This window comes from Maniola jurtina, chromosome 24 (assembly GCF_905333055.1).
Source record: "Maniola jurtina chromosome 24, ilManJurt1.1, whole genome shotgun sequence".
Taxonomy (NCBI): Eukaryota; Metazoa; Arthropoda; class Insecta; order Lepidoptera; family Nymphalidae; genus Maniola; species Maniola jurtina.
Window position 1 is genome coordinate 9,324,189 of NC_060052.1, and position 16,471 is coordinate 9,340,659.

Genomic DNA, 16,471 nt, shown 5'->3' on the forward strand with positions numbered 1-16,471 from the left:
AGAAGAACTAGTCAGAATTTGCAATATTATACCATGAATACCTACAAGTACCTACTTAATTGCAATCCTGCGCATTGCTGGAGCGAGCTGCTCTTTAGGGCGTTTGCACACTGAACGCAAATCCAGCACGCGTTTTATTATAAACAAACACACATAGACGCGTATAGTCGGACATAATATTATTATTTTGGCAAACCAACTCATTTTTTTGGTTGACCGGTGATTATGTCAGTTGCTACGAGTATGTCCTACGCTGCTTTAACGTTTTGGAGATATGTGCGTTTTAAGCAATTAAATATTACTTGCTTTAAGTACGAATGAAAATATCGTGGGGAAAACCTGCATGCCCACAGTTTGTCGTAATGTTCTCAAAAGTGTGTGGTCTGCCAATTCTCACGTCAGCGTGGCGGACTACTGCCTGAATAAGCCCTTACTCTTACTACTTATCACTCTGCGAGGAGGCCTGTGCTCAGTAGTGGGCCGGTGATGAGTTGCTGTGTGTTGCTGTGACACAGAGGGTTTACTCACAGAGTACTCGTCGCACCAGACGGAGAACCACGCGACGTCGCGCAGCGTCTTGCCCTCGGGCAGCGACAGCGTGACGCTCTCGCCGCGGTAGCGCCGCAGCGGCGCGCCGCCGCCGCGCTCGTCGCGCAGCCGCAGCGCGCCCGCCGCGCTCGGCGTCTTCGACGTTCCCACGTAGAAGTATGCAGCTGCAAATAAACAAATCAGATTAAAGGCCGATTCACACCAAGCACGTGCACGTGACACGTGCGTAGTGACGCGCGTAAACCCCTAACACAACCCCTAACAAGCGGTATGACATGTTTCATACAGTTCCATACATTACAGCGCAATGGTACGCGCTACGTCTAGACTTATGCAGCCTGTGTGAACGAGCTATAAAGGTATATGGCACATGTCGTCTGAATGCTCCCCTAAAGAAGGACCTATCTTGACTGTAACTTACTTACTGCGACTTAAATCGCAAAACGAACCAAACGCAGAGGTTATCATAAAGATTAAAACGCCCTGCGAGTGTAATACAGTCTACATTGCTGAACCTTGCTATTCGAGTTGGAAAAACATTTAAAAATAAAACATTTTTTGCTTAACACATGGTTAAAATATGTTTAAAACTGTTCTCTTTTAATTAAAATAATGTTTAATACATTCGTTTATAACAAAGCCAACTCTGTATGCAATACACTCGCAATGCAATTTACAGCGCTGTCGACGTGTGTTTGTAAAACGCGCGTTATTTACTGCGCGTGAAATTGTCACTATGTACAAAGCCCTTAGTCGTTATGAAAACTTTTTGATATCGCTTTGCATCTCTTATTACTTACTTACAAGGTTTTAAAGGATTTAATACCTACGCAAAAAAATTAAATCCAAAACCTATTTTAGAGTGTCCCAGACGCTTCATTTTGAATCTTTGTTGAAGCGAAAAATTTCCAACGCAAATTCACACAAAAGTGTTGAGTACTTTGAGATGTAAACGAGGCACGAAATACTCGCGCAAGTCGGACGCTAGACGCACGGACGGACGAAAATATGTATAATAGATATTACGAAAAATAATATTTTGAGAAAGGTTTGCTAAACGAATCTTAAAGAACTGAATGGAGTACCCGTGATTTCATCCGCGAGGATTTATGTCTGGAAGAGGAACATTACAACGTAGGCCACCTCACCTCTACGGCATGGATTTATTTATTTATTTAGCTTTCCAGCTAAAAAAGCTCAATGGATAAATAGGTTATAAATAGACCTACTATGTAAAAGATTAATTAAAATTTATACAATTATTATTTACTAGGTATGAAGTTGCTGTAGCCTGTAGGTATCAATCAATCAATCAATCAATCATTTAGGTATTTACATTACAATTATTTATTATTCACATTTGCCATACAAGAGCAAGTAAATATTTTATATTGGCACCTAACGCAAACTTTACAAACTTTACCTACTACATAGTCGACAATAATGTACGTGTATGTACAAAATAGTTAAATACCTAGGTATTTGGCTAGTCTATCGAAAGCGTATTTTCATCTTTGATTGCATTGTTGTAAACATAAAGCGAAAACTGGCGATTGGTAATTAAAAAACAAAAGGTTGGAGTGCAGCGTCGAAACAATGCAATACAAGCGAGCGAGGTCCGCACTCCGCATTCGCATGTTGCAGCGATTTATCCAACTGGATGCTGCCAACTATACAGCCAAGCAACTATTTCAATTTGCTCTAACGTGAGTGATTCGTGTAGCCGGCCAGCTCGGTGTTGATTTGTTGAGTCTTGTTGCTGATGTCCCAACGCGATGTTCGACGGCGTTAGCCACGGTCAACGTACACTATTCCGTTTAAACTTTAACCCATAGGTTTAACCCCATTCAATTGGGATTAGACGTTAACCGTTCAAGTGTGGCCACTCAGTTTAAGCGTTAATTATTATGGTTTTGTTGGGCATTGACGTTAACCTTAATGTGGCCCGAGATATACATGATAGAGCAAATGGTTTTTAATTATAATCATAAAAAAATCACCATCGGGTGCTGATGAGTAGTTAGATGTTTTGGTAATGGTTAGGTTTAATCCAACTTGAAAGAGGGTTGGTGCAGACAAAATGCAAGAGTCGAGTTTTAAAGCTTAGAATCGAAACAGACAAAAAAGACATTTTTCTATTGTCGGTAGAAAGGGCATTCCGAATTAGTGGTAGATGCATTTGACAATTCAAAAGGCCTAGTTACTTATGAAAGTTTGTTGGAGTAAACAATCTTTCTATTTATTTCAACAGTTTTAATTTTATATTGGTAGGCTTATCTGCTTTGAGCTTTTTTATATTGGGCTCGTGAGAACGGTGATCAATCACCGGTGAAAGTGCCGGAATTCTAATTATGTGTGTCAGATGTCAACGGCAAGAAACGCGAACAGAAACATCGACTCGTTTATAGTGAAAAGCTTGTGTGACGCCGTCTTGATGTTACAAAAACCTAAATATATTTTTAAAAAGTACTGACTCACTCACTGATTACTGTCTTATCAACACCTAGCCCACCTTGGACTTAGAAAGCTGAAATTTTGCAACTTTATAGTGTAAACAAGGAGTAACATTTTTCAAAATGCCGTGAACTAAACCACCGATGCAGATGTTATAATGTACCTACTAGCTTATAATATCTGCAACTTCACCCGCGTGCGCCACACTGCACACAACAATCCCCGACGTTACCCTCTTAGGGGTTGAATTTTCAACAGTCTTTTCTTGGCGGATGTCTATACGTCATCATAATATCTATGTGCATACCAAATTTCAGTTCGATCCGTCCAGTAGTTTGAGCTGTGCGTTGATAGACAACCAAGGGTTTTGAAACCTAAATCATGACTGCATGTATCCATGAAAACGCATGGAGTCGCGGACTAAAGCTAGCAACCTGTAAAAGATAGAAAAAAAACAAGACAGACAGGCAGAGTGACAGACAGACAGACAGAGTGATCCTATAAGGTTTCCGTTTTTCCTTTTACCTCAAAAGTAGGTGTAGGTAATAAAAAACGTTTATTAGAAGAGATTTGTCTCGCCAAATCTCTTAAGAGGGAAGTTAGGAAGATCGAGCGCTCCCCCGCCTCCCCCCACCCGCCCCCCGGCGTCGCGCGAGACTAACTACTTACCGAAACTTTCACGTTTTCCAAAAATTACACGTGCTTCAATTTAGCGGGATTTACGTACTTTTGCATTAGACACCCGGCCGGGGATTACCCACTGAACCACTGGTTGGACGGGAGTTTTTAAGGTTCCCTACCTAAATATTACAAGCTTTGATATTTACTTCTAAGAAGCTTAAATAATTTTGTGAAGTGGTGGAAGTAGACTGAGTTTGTTGTGAGCTCTTCTCAGACCTGGGCGCGTTTGGAACCATTGCATCACTATCTTACTAATTCAATAATTGACAATCTAAAAGTGTACAAGTGTAAATTAAAAATTTATAACACCCCCGACAAAGTATTTAAGTTTTCCAAAACATCATTTTCAAATAAATAATTATGTGTCCATCCTTGACAGCTTGACATTTGTCAATTGACATAATATTATGAACCTAACGGTTATCCAACCTTCTTTTCTACAAGAAAACTAGAAAAGAGCTGATAACTCTTAAACGGCTGAACCAATTTTTTTGGATTATAGCTAAGAACACTCTCGATCAAGCCACCTTTCAAACAAAAAAAAGTAAATTAAAATCGGTTCATTCGTTTAGGCGCTACGATGCCACAGACAGATACACAGATACACAGATACACAGACACACAGATACACAGATACACACGTCAAACTAATAACACCCCTCTTTTTGGGTCGGGGGTTAAAAATGTACCCAACTTGAACAAATGATTTGACTTTGACTTTAACTTTGAAAAATCTACGGGACCCTATTACCAAGGATACGCCTGTTATGTCTACATCCGTCCGTCTATCCAGGATTAGCTTCAACCGCACGAGTTCAAATTTTTACACTATATGTTTATGTACTATAAATGACGTCTATAACAGCAAACAATAAAAAATTAAGCTATAGCCCACCAGATAAAAACAGAAACAATTTAGAAGTTATTTTCCAAATTGCCCCTGTCAGGAATCGAATCTAGCCGCTCATATACTTATAAGTCACGCGCTGTGCCAGTGGGGTCCAATAAAACATTCCTTACACAATAAAGACGCTCTATTAATTACACCTTGAAGCATTCCTTTGATTAAGTAACAAAAAAAAAACAATTGAATTGGTAACTACAGGCTAGTTCGATTGGTATGAGTCAATAGTACAAAATTACAGATGTACATAAATAAAAACAATGATTAGTGCACGTTTTTACTTTAACGAATAAGTTTGTCATGCTTCGCAATGAAGCAACTGCACAGACGCACCATTTAGTAATGATACCTACTTCATTGCTACAGAATCAATAGGTAATGATGCAGTTATTATCGCTTTACTATAATATCAAGCCTGCGACTCCTTCGGGGTGGATTTAGGTATTTTAGAATCTATTAAGATATTGATCCCGGGCACCTCTGGCTTTTCGAGTTTTATGTGTTATAAGCAATTAAATATCACTTGCTTTAACTGTGAAGGAAAGCATCGTGAGGAAAACTGCATGCCTGAGAGTTCTCCATAATGTTCTCAAAGGTGTGTGAAATCTGCCAATCCGCACTTAGCGTGGACGACTAGGACCAAGCCCTTCTCCTTCTGAGAGGAGACCCGTGCTTAGTAGTGAGCCGGTGAGGGGTTGATGATCACTTTCCAGGTCTTCATATAGCTGAAGATCTGGAGAGTTTTGCTCTGAGCCTTGCTCATGCTAAAACTGCTGCAAATTGCTTGAAGGACAAATCGTGCACAATGGCATGCTATCCCACAGGAACCGTTTATTTTCCTGGGATAAAAATAGCCCATGTCACCCTGCAGGTTTTCTACTATATCTATCTAAGCAAAAAAGTTGCCCCGTTGCAAGGTGTTGAAGAACAAACCTACAAACACACTTATATTGCATTTATAATGTATTTAGTATGGGAATAGGAAATGTGTGCTAAGCTAAAGCAGAAATGCTTATACGTCTTGAATAAGTAGCTCTAAGATAAGTAGCTTCAAGTTGCAACGTTATCCTTCAATATCCCATTGCAGCTTCCATCTTAGGTTTATCTTGAGTGATCCCCTTAAATAGCTTACCTACTTAGAAACATTAAACACTTTAATCCATACTAATATTATAAATGTGCAAGTGTGTCTGTCTGTCTGCTAGCTTTTCACGGCCCGAGAGTTTAACCGATTTTAATTATTAAAGGTACAGAGTTAGCTTACATCCCGAGGAAGGACAAAGGCTATTTTTAATCCCGGAGAATTAAAGAGTTCCCACGGGATTCTTAAATGGCCTTCTTAAATTCTTAAAATACTGAATGGATTTGAATGTTTTACTATGAACTTTAATCAACAAAAGCGCCGATAGTCTAGTAGTTAAGAAGTCGGTCTGGGGTTCCGGGGTTCGATCCCGGGGCACGCGCCTTTGACTTTGCGGAGTTGTGTGAGTTTTAGGCAGTAAATATCACATGCTAAACAGTGAGAAATTTTTTTCGCAATTGGTCAGATAGGTGGACTATGGCCTAAACCTTTCTCATTATGAGAGATCACCGAATAACGAAGTTTAAATTGTAAGCGGCCTGGCAAATTATTATCAAAGTCAAAGTCAAAATCAAAATCATTTATTCAAAGTAGGTACAATTGTACTCCTTTAGATGAAAACTCCTTATACTATTTCGATTTGTTACACATTTATATAAGTAAAGAATTGCTTTACAATGAAAATTCATTTTTAATGAGCTGTATTTTAACTGTCCCATATATCTCTAGTGAAGAATAATTAACGAATAATCCCAAAATAACCAGTTCTAGCGAATGTGAACCTAATGCTGCACACTTTAAGATAGTATTTCAGTTGTGACAGTTGGACACATTCGGCGGATTTGGCAATAATCGTGGAGCTAATTGGAAAGAGGCGCTAAGTGGGCATTGACAGCCTCGGGGAGGTTTCACATACAAGGGAACTTATATGAATCGTGACACTTTTGCTTCGTTAACATTTTGGACGGGAGATAGTATAGCTCGACCTACTTTACAATACATAATTGGATTTCCTGGAGTACATAATATTAGTCATAATTAACAGCTTATATTCTGTAATAAAAATTGTGCAGCATCTGGCCAACTAAATAGCAACAATTTTTGACTAAAATAAGAATGTTAATCGACGGTAATAGCTGGGGTAATAGTGAGCGTCACACTGTATGATTCTGTTATTGCGCTGTCTTATTATTCTTGTGACATATATCTCGGACGTCCGCGAACGTCCGCGAGCGCTCAAAGTTACGTCCGCAAATTACGTCTGATAGTTCACAGTTCCCTATATTAGTATTATCCAGACAGATACCTATAATAATAATATTAGTTTCTGCCTTTTCCCACACATATTTTCAGTATGACCTCCTGACGTTTTCAGAGATAAAAGATTGGGACAAATATTTTCCGATGAATATGGCAGTACCCCAACACGGCGGCCCTCACCGGTCAAGAGTGATCGGCTTGAATCCTCGGACAGCGCCACTCGTGGCTGAGGATTTAAATCCAATTTGCGGCGACATATCTGTCGCTGAACCAATAACCGACACCACACATTGGAAACTATACCTTGTTTATTTTTTTTAATTTGTGAACAAAAGAATAAATTTCAACGAGTAATCTTTGCCCATTTTATTCGTGTATGTATGTATATATGCTATATATATATATATGTATATATATATATATGTATATATACTTTATTGCCCCACAAAACACAAATGACAGGTTACAAAAAAAGATTTAAAAATCATCATGATTGTTCCCGGACCCCGCGATTAATAAGCCAACATGTTAACAAATGTGGTGCTAGGCTTGCGGTTAAAATGTCAGTCTTATGTTCGGGAAATCGGGGGTTCGATTTATGTGCGTTTTAAGCAATTTAGTTGAAAACATCGTGAGGAAACTTGAAACTTTTCGACGGCGTCCCTGGCGCTGTGGTAAGCGCTGTGGTCTCATGAGTGGGAGGTCCCGGGTTCCATTCCCGGCAGGGGTTTAGAATTTTACAAATTCTGAATTTCTGGTTTGGTCTGGTGGGAGGCTTTGGACGTGGCTACTGGCAAAGCCGTGCTGCCAAGCGATTTAGCGTTCTGGTACGATGCGGAGTAGAAAACAAAGGGGTATGGATGTTTAATAAAAACTGAAAACTTCCAGGTTCGCCTGCTTCCATTTTAGACTGCATCACTTATCACCAGGTGAGACTACCTATCTAAATAAAAAAAATAAAAAAATGAATGCCTGTGAGTTCTCCATGATGTTTTCAAAGGTGTGTGAAGTCTACCAGTCCGCACTTAGCCAGCGTCGAATACTATGGCCTAAAGTCTAAAGCCTTCTCACTCTGAGAAGAGACTCGTGCATGATGACGATCTTACCTAACCGTTTCTCCGAGACAACAAGGTATGTTGTGTCAACATTAATATTGTAAGTAGGTATATTATTAGATCACAATAGCCCGCTGGATAAACAAGATTAGACGCTCCAAGTGCTCCAATACCATCGCTAATATCTATTATCTGTACATCAGACACTACACAATGCGGGCGTCACGCGGGTTGTTTTTGAACACGCAATTACAATCAATTACGTGTAATTAGTCAGTAATTAGTTTGTTTGTTTGAAAAATGTCTTTATTATCAAATATTAAATATATACACAGTTTATGTCCCGGTAACACACACAGGATAAACACAAAATAATAAATCTAACACAGTTTTGCAGGCTATACACGCCCCTTTCAAACTTACCAATATCATAGTTAACACTCCATTCACATCATAAATACATCACAATAGGTTAAAAAAACTAAATATGCAAACCTTAGTACACGGTTAACACTTCTACACATATTTTAGTCAGTAATTAGTAGTTACAAACAGATTGATAACGAATTCTCAAAGTCAGCTATGATGATGGTAATCGTCTAGTTGTGTATTCAAGAGTCTGCGTTGTATTATAAATGTGCCTGCCGGGATTGAACCTGGGAGTTTCCACTTATAACCACAACACTCAAGTGCACTAGGAATGTTACCTACCATTCATGAATAATTTTTTTTTGCAAAAGTTATTACAAAGAAGCAACTGGCTGAGCTTCCAGCTGTCCGAAAAAGTTATTTTTATTTTTATTCTTGTACAAGTTAGCCCTTGACTGCAATTTCACCTGGTGGTAAGTGATGATGCAGTCTAAGATGGAAGCGGGCTAGCCTGGAAGGGGTATGGCAGAGTTTATCGTTACATATTTCTAACTTTATACACTTTGTAAAGAGCAACTGCGGAGTTTCTGAAAGGATCTGCATTCCGAAGTCATTCCGAAGGTAGAGTCACAGACGTAGTATAGCATAAGCGTAGGAAATAGAGATCTCTTATACAGATAAGTGCTTCCCAGTTTTTCTTTCTTTTTCTCTTCTTTTCTCTGGGTACAAAAAAAAATAGAGACACTTGGTATTTGCTTTTTTCTGTAAGCAGAAATAAACTTTAACTGGTCTTGCGGGTTCTGTGTATAAGTAAATATTAAATTTCAAAATTCTCATCTTTTTACCACGACCGGAGCTCTTAGTATAACTGTTGCAGATGAACAAACTGCCCGCAGCGACTCAAGTCTCGCGGGAAATTATAGGGACAGACTTAACGCTTTAAAAGATAATAAATTTCAACAGATCATTGCTGCACTTAGCTCTCTTTCGGGGTTCCGTAGTGAACACCGATACTAGAACCATTATAAACATACTTTTCTATGAAACAGATTTGTCATCATAACAGCACAGCAAGCCCCTTTACCGGGTATTGAAAATTCCACACAGTTAGTTTAGGTATATAGTTTTTCCTATACCTTTACACATAATAAAAATAAAATCCTTCGCACACAATAAAAAACTAAAATAATAATCTAAACAAAATCTTACTTCTACAAAAAGAATACGGATTTTTGTACGGAACTCTCGCTACACAATGATTTCGCCCTTGACCATTTTTCCTTCCTCAAGTATCGTCCAGGGACAGCGCCGCCGCTCGGCTTAGTATCGCGTTACCCTCAGAGGAGCGCGCATTAGAGGCCGACCAATTATATCCTCTCCTTAATATTCTGTAGCCATTCCTTGTAATACCAATTAGTCTTAAGCTGTAGACTATAATATTAAGTCTCTCCCGATAAAAATCTGTTACATCTTCTTCTATAGACTAATTATATAGGTACAGTCAAAGGCCGTAGGTCGTATAGCACCTTAATGTTGTTATGCACATGCGTTAGGTGTGTGTGGCGTGTTTATAGAAAAAGGTCATAAGTTTGACAGTTTTTTGATGGGTGCCATCAATGATCTTACAATATTATGTGCGTTTTAAGCAATCAACACCGTGAGGAAACTTGCATGCCTGAAAGTTCTCCATAATGTTCTTAAAGTTGTATGAAGTCTGCCAATCTGCAGTTTGGTCAGCGTGCTCAGTAGTGAGTCGACGATGAGTTGATCATGATGACGATGTGATAAAAATATTTTTCTAACTGATTGACTGATCAACGCACAGCCTAAACTACTGGGGTTAGAAACTCCTTTTATGACGCAGGCACTCGCTAAGAAAGGATTTGGTATGAAAGTCCGTCGTTTTTCAAGCTATCTCCATGAAAATTGGTGTTTAGATTTTCAGTAAAAAATTAAGAAGTACCATTAATTATGTTTCAGGATTTTCGAAAAATCCACCACCTCACCGACTTTCAAAACTACTTACTACATCACGCTGAATTCATCATATTTGGCTTGTTCTCATTACGCAGAATAGCTACACCTGTGCCCGCCGCGAGTAGACCGGACCCGGGGGACACTTCACACTGTGCCGCGACACCATAACCAAAGCCCCCCGCACACCTGATGACAGAAGCTAAGGCCTTCGAGCTTTGTTCAACGATTTATATCTATGTATGAGTATATTGTGCGTAATGAAGGCATACTTTTCATTTCTTCTTTGTTGACTTTATTTTTCTTCAAAGAAATAAAAGAGGGTATTAAAAATGTAAAAAACTTAGGAGTGTAGCAAAGTACTACTACGTACTAGCTGGTGCCCGCGACTTCGTTCCCGTGGATATAAGTTTTTAAAAATCCCGTGGGAACTCACTGATTTTTCGGAATAAAAAGTAGCCTCTGTGTGAATCTAGGGTATAATCTATCGCCATTTCAATTTTTAGCTAAATTCGTCGAATAGTTTTTGCGTGAAAGAGTAACAAACATCCATCCATACATACAAAATTTCGCGTTTATAATATCAGTAGGATTCCGAGGCATAAGTATCAATTAAGTACTCTGCGAATTTTATCGCGAAAAAAAAAAACTATAAATGTAGCAAATCAACTCATAGACGGGTCCCGTACAACGTAGCGAAAGTTTGTCTATGGTCTCTGAGGTTTCAGGGGTTTCATTTTGGCCGGCTGTATGCGGATATGAGGTAGTTCTAGAAACAAGCCCCATTTCTCCGATGACGTCATTATCGGATCCAGACCCGCCTTCTGTTCCTAGTAAAAATAAAAGGAAGGCCGCGGCGCAAACTAACTCTGTAAGAGTTACAAATTTTCTTCTATATTAATATAATATAATATTAAGCAATTGTGGATATTGTGAGACTAGCGTTCTAATGAGAGAGCTCGTAAACTGTCCGGAACTAATCAATATAATTAGCTGTATTATATCGCCGGAGGGGCAGCGCAGACGAGCGGCCTGCGGACTTTCCAATCGCGATGTCAACAATATTATCAAGTTATGGCAGTAATAACTTGTAGTAAAACTATTTAATGGAAGCTTTAACTTATTGCCATTTAATCTTACGCTCCGGTTATCTGAGCCTTAGACTCGAACTCAAACACTTCGGTGGCGAAGGATCCACGCATTCTGACTCCTAAGCCAACATGACTTGAAAATTTAATAAAATACCTACCCCGAGTAAATTTAAAATTAGAACACATTCAGCAAACATTAGGAGTATGAAACGTCTTTTCTACAACATTTACATTGAAATGTGCTCGCTTTCCCGCTCGACATTACCCACACAACATTATCCTATATCCCGAAATGCGAGATATATTAAATACAAGCCATTTCAAACTCTAACATGGTTATAATAGAGTTTAATTTAGTTTAATGGGAGCATGTGAAAGCACACGTGAGCAAACTCTGTCAATTAGACACGAGGCGACACGCGGCGGTCGAGTAGAGTTTACAGCAAAGGCTACACTGTGGCGCTAAACTGGGAATAACTGCTAAATTACACTTCACTTTAGTTCTGTTAACTGTCACTGCATGGACACAATGTGCTTCTAAACTCCCACTGCGAAAACTAATTTTAATGGGGGTTGTTTGAAAACTGAACTGTTTTAGATTACAAAAAGTCGTGTCTTGGGAATTGGGAAGTCCGAGAAAAAAAATCTTCAGACAGCCAAGACAAAAAAAAACATACAAGAACACCATATAGTCCCCGGGAAATCAAGGAGCGTCGAGCCCAGGTATCATCTATGTTGATAACATCTAATATCTATGTTTGATTATTCTCTGCCTCAACGTGATGTGGTCAGTTGACTACATCGCTGGTGTTCACACAGCGGTAGTGACATTCACTGTATATTGATAGTGGTACAAGGCATGCGTTGCCTGTAGCGTGTTCTATAATATCTTATTGTTTTGCATTACAAAGGGCGCAATGTGCTGTTACGCTGATATACCTATGCAGAAATCTTATTTTTGGATGCGGCGAAAATGTGATGAATGAATGAAATGACAAGAGAATGCTCCTGGTTAGTACGAACCTTTACGGCGCTATACCATTTCAATAAAATAAAATAAAAAACATTCCATTCCGCCTGTAGCCTTCCTTCCTTCAGCCTGTAGGCGTCTACAGCTGGACATAGGCCTTACCTTTTTATCTTTCTAACACAATAAAAATCAAAAAAAAATCCGACGAATTGAGAACTTCCTCCTTTTCGAAGTCGATTAAAAACTTACCAGGTCCTTCTCCATCGTAGTGGAAGTCGTGCAAGTAGAGCGTGCGCGAGTCCACCGCGTACACGCGCCCGCGCACCGCGTGGTGCAGCTGCGACAGCGCCCCGACCTCCTTGCCCAGGTAGCCCGCCTCGGCCGTGCCTGGCGAACAAACGCATCACGTTAACCAAACATCCTGTTGTCCCAACTGGATACGACCATATTACTTATTGACCATACACGATGTAACCAGAACGATTCAGTATTTTTTAAACCCGCATTGTATAGCGTGCAAAACTCGGGTCAATGCCCCACTTACGACGCGGCATTGACTTCAAGTGGCCTACTTACGAAACGTTCGTTGACCTCTAGCGTCAGTCAGATGTTTTATTTGGAATTTTTAAAATACAGGATTTTTTTTAAATCGTATATTTTTTATGTTATGTTATCAGTAATCATCAATACTATCACCCGTCTTCGTTTTTGCTAGCGCTCTGGTGACACAGCTGTATACGTAGGTCGCTAACTAGTGGCGTGCACAGCGCTTATAGCCAGGGTAGCCACAAGTTAGGTAGTTCCCTCTTTATTGGTGGTAATGATGAACAATAAGCATTGCACTATTTAAATCAGGGTAAGCAATGGAGAGAGCTATGCTTGAGTTCTCTAAGACATCAATTAGTGAGACATGAGAAAGTATCTGTATACTAAAGGGAAATTAAACCACTAAACTATCACCGGCCACATAGCTACTGGTACAAACTGTTCCATATTAGATTGCCAAAACCTCTTTTTCATCCTAACAATATATTCTTTGTATTTAATCAGGGTCTATCAATTTATTCATAGGCCTCCAGTTTACACAGCGATTGTCATCTGACCTCCGCTGTCACCGAACTGGTCCCCAACCTGCGCTCATGCACCATGGCCCGATGACTATCACGCTCAGTGAACATGTCAAGGCTGACTGAATGTAGCCCTCCTGACCTACATACTGCCGCCATTCATGACTATTTTATCACTGATCTCTAACATAATAGTTAACTCTACTGTTAAAATTATTTATTTTCGTCTTCTCTACTTTACCTACTAGGCATAGCTACTTATTATGATTAGCACCTATGCTTCGCTCCCATGGGAATTTTGAAAAATCTTCCTTCTTTTGAAAAAAAGTATAGATTTAAATATGTATTTAACTACCTATGTGAAAGTCATTCGTATGATGGTAAATTGGGTGTTCAAAATCTTAGATTCCAGGAAAATGTAGCTGCTTACCTACATTTAAAAAATATGAATATTTAAAAGCTTGTGTTTATACTGGTGTTACGTGTATTAATGTTTCCGGCAGAGAGAGTGTATCCTTGTACACTTTCCCTTCCTCTGGCGAATAACCCTGTCCATGACTAGTTTTCTGACACATACGCGATAAACTGATGGTTTTGCAGCTACGGAAGACGTAGAGGTCAAAATAATAAAACAAACAAGTAGCTACTGAATATAAACTCTCTCTCGAGTAAAAATGACGAATGAATTCTCAAAATGTTTGCATTATACCTGCCTGTACCTATTAATGAATGATATAACAGTAACATCTCACATGCTAATTGCCGACAGTAGGTCGGTATGTGGAAATTATAAGAGCTTATTAATCTCTGAGGTACGTACGTAACTAATATTATGCACATAGAATCGTAATACAGCTTAATTTATTATCGCATGTTCATAACATTATCACATTAGAATGCGAAAATATCTGAAGTCATATCCGGTAAGAGTTTAAAATCAGATAATTCTGTTATAAAGATGGCTGCTGAAAAGGTAAACTGACTGACTAACAACAGCTCAAACCGCTGACACTGATTTTTTTATTTTGCTTGAGGAGTGAAAAATCAGTGAGGAGTTGGAAGTTTGTATAAAAACCCTATGCCTATGAAAATTAGAATTTGGGAGTTCAATGAAAAATAAAAATAAAATGTGCTTCAGGATTTTTGGCATTTCCATCCATTCATGAAGCCAGTCAGAATTGCGAGGGCCAGCTAGTATAGGTAAATATTATATAAAAGGAAAAAGTGACTGACTGACTGACTAAGTGATCTATCACCGCACAGCTCAAACTACTGGATGTCTTAGATAGCTAAGTATAACAAAAAACGCGAAGAAAGGATTTTTGAAAAATCTAACCGTATAAGATGGTTCGAAATTTGTGTCCACGTGGACAAAGTCGCGGTCACGAGTTAGTGTAGATATAAGCTCGGTCGAGATCGTATCACGCAGTAAATTATAGAGATACGTGAGGTGGCGGCTGCGCGTGAGCCGCCAACAATAAATAAAGCGATACGTTGCATCTGGAGCGAGGTGATCTCCGGACCTTTGCGGCGACCCTGCGCCTGCGCCGCGCCCGCAGCCGCCACACACATGAGCCATACATAGCTATAGCAACCATCGAAACAAATGTATGGAATGCAACAACCTCTATGTAGTAAAACACGGAACATTCCGACCAAAAGTTTTTGCGGGCGACGACTCGTTTTTGCTTACAACTTAATGTCTAATGTCATAGAAATAGAAAGATTTTTATCACTTTTTAAACTTGTGTAAAAAAACAACTCCATGAATTGCGGAAAAGATGCAGAGCGCAGGAATTGCCTCCTGTTTCCTGAGGAGGAGTAGGAGGTTTCTAGTTTGCCTATCATACCTATTTAACATTATAAACGCGAAAGTTTGTATGTATGGATTGGTTTATGAATGTTTGTTACTCTTTCACGCAAAAACTACTGGATGGATTTGACTGAAATTTAGAATCGAGATAGATTATACCTTAGATTAACACATAAGCTGCTTTTTATCCCGGAAAACCAATGAGTTCCCACGGGATTTTTAAAAATCTATATCCACGGGAACGAAGTCGCAGCATCAGCTAGTATTACTATAGATCTTCTATCTTCTAATCTTCTTGTAACTAAGAATATTTTGTCTTATAGAAATTACGAGATTATTATAATTGTGTTTACGTAGAGGATGCCTATTAACTCTATGAGTATAAAAAGTTTTCTGTCTTCTTACATCCAGTGTCAGCTGCGCGGTGTGCACAAGAGCAGTCTCGTGCTGAACTCGTCCGAGAAAGTGCTCTCAAGAAAGTGACATTACCTTAAATGGCAGCAGAAAAACTGCACCACATCCCAACAGATAGTAAACTTTGTTACAAGGTCATAAGGTTTGTATTGACTTGGTTGTGACGCGGGTGCTTTAGTCGTGTATCAAGTTAATGTCGGGTCGCGGACGAGTTGGCGTACAGCGGTATAAAGACGCATGCGGTATTTTGTTTACTGTTAGACGTTACTTCTTGAGCTGTGTACCTATAGCTAGACCTGCCGCATAATAGCACCGTAGCACTACTGAGTACCACTATAGCCGTACTATATGTATAGATTATAGAGTGTACTTATCAATTATATCTCTCGTCGATTTAAATTTACAATGAAATAAATTAATACAATTAAATAAAAATAAAATTAAGTAATAAAATAAAACGTACCTATTTCATAACCAATAATAGCACATTGGAGGTTGATGCATCGAGATTCAAACAGAAAATAGCTCAAAATTGCTCACCTCCAGTGTGCTATTTTGAATTTAATTTAAATAATGTTAATATTATTATAAATTATTATTTCATTTCATTCATTTTGTATAACAGGCTAACTTATGGCGCTTTAACAAATCGTGACTCTACATATAAAAATTACAAGACTACTTAGATTCTAAGTATTCAATCAACTACAAGACCATCTCAAATACATAGTAGCTCTTTCAGGATAATTTATAGTTTTTACAAAATTTCAAACTAAGTATTATTTTTGG

General features: G+C 38.9%; 1 protein-coding gene across 4 annotated transcripts in view; it reads right to left on the bottom strand.

The window, feature by feature from the left end:
• The window catches only part of LOC123877493 (protein Skeletor, isoforms B/C), a 64,729-nt gene that overhangs the window by 30,279 nt on the left and 17,979 nt on the right, over positions 1–16,471 (bottom strand). For all 4 annotated transcript variants that reach the window (XM_045924289.1, XM_045924291.1, XM_045924290.1 and 1 more), the window contains exons 2-3: positions 12,638–12,775; positions 529–713 (exon numbers count right to left, since the gene is read on the bottom strand). In XM_045924289.1, the coding sequence (XP_045780245.1) occupies positions 529–713; positions 12,638–12,775 (323 nt within the window). The remainder of the gene's footprint in view (positions 1–528; positions 714–12,637; positions 12,776–16,471) is intronic.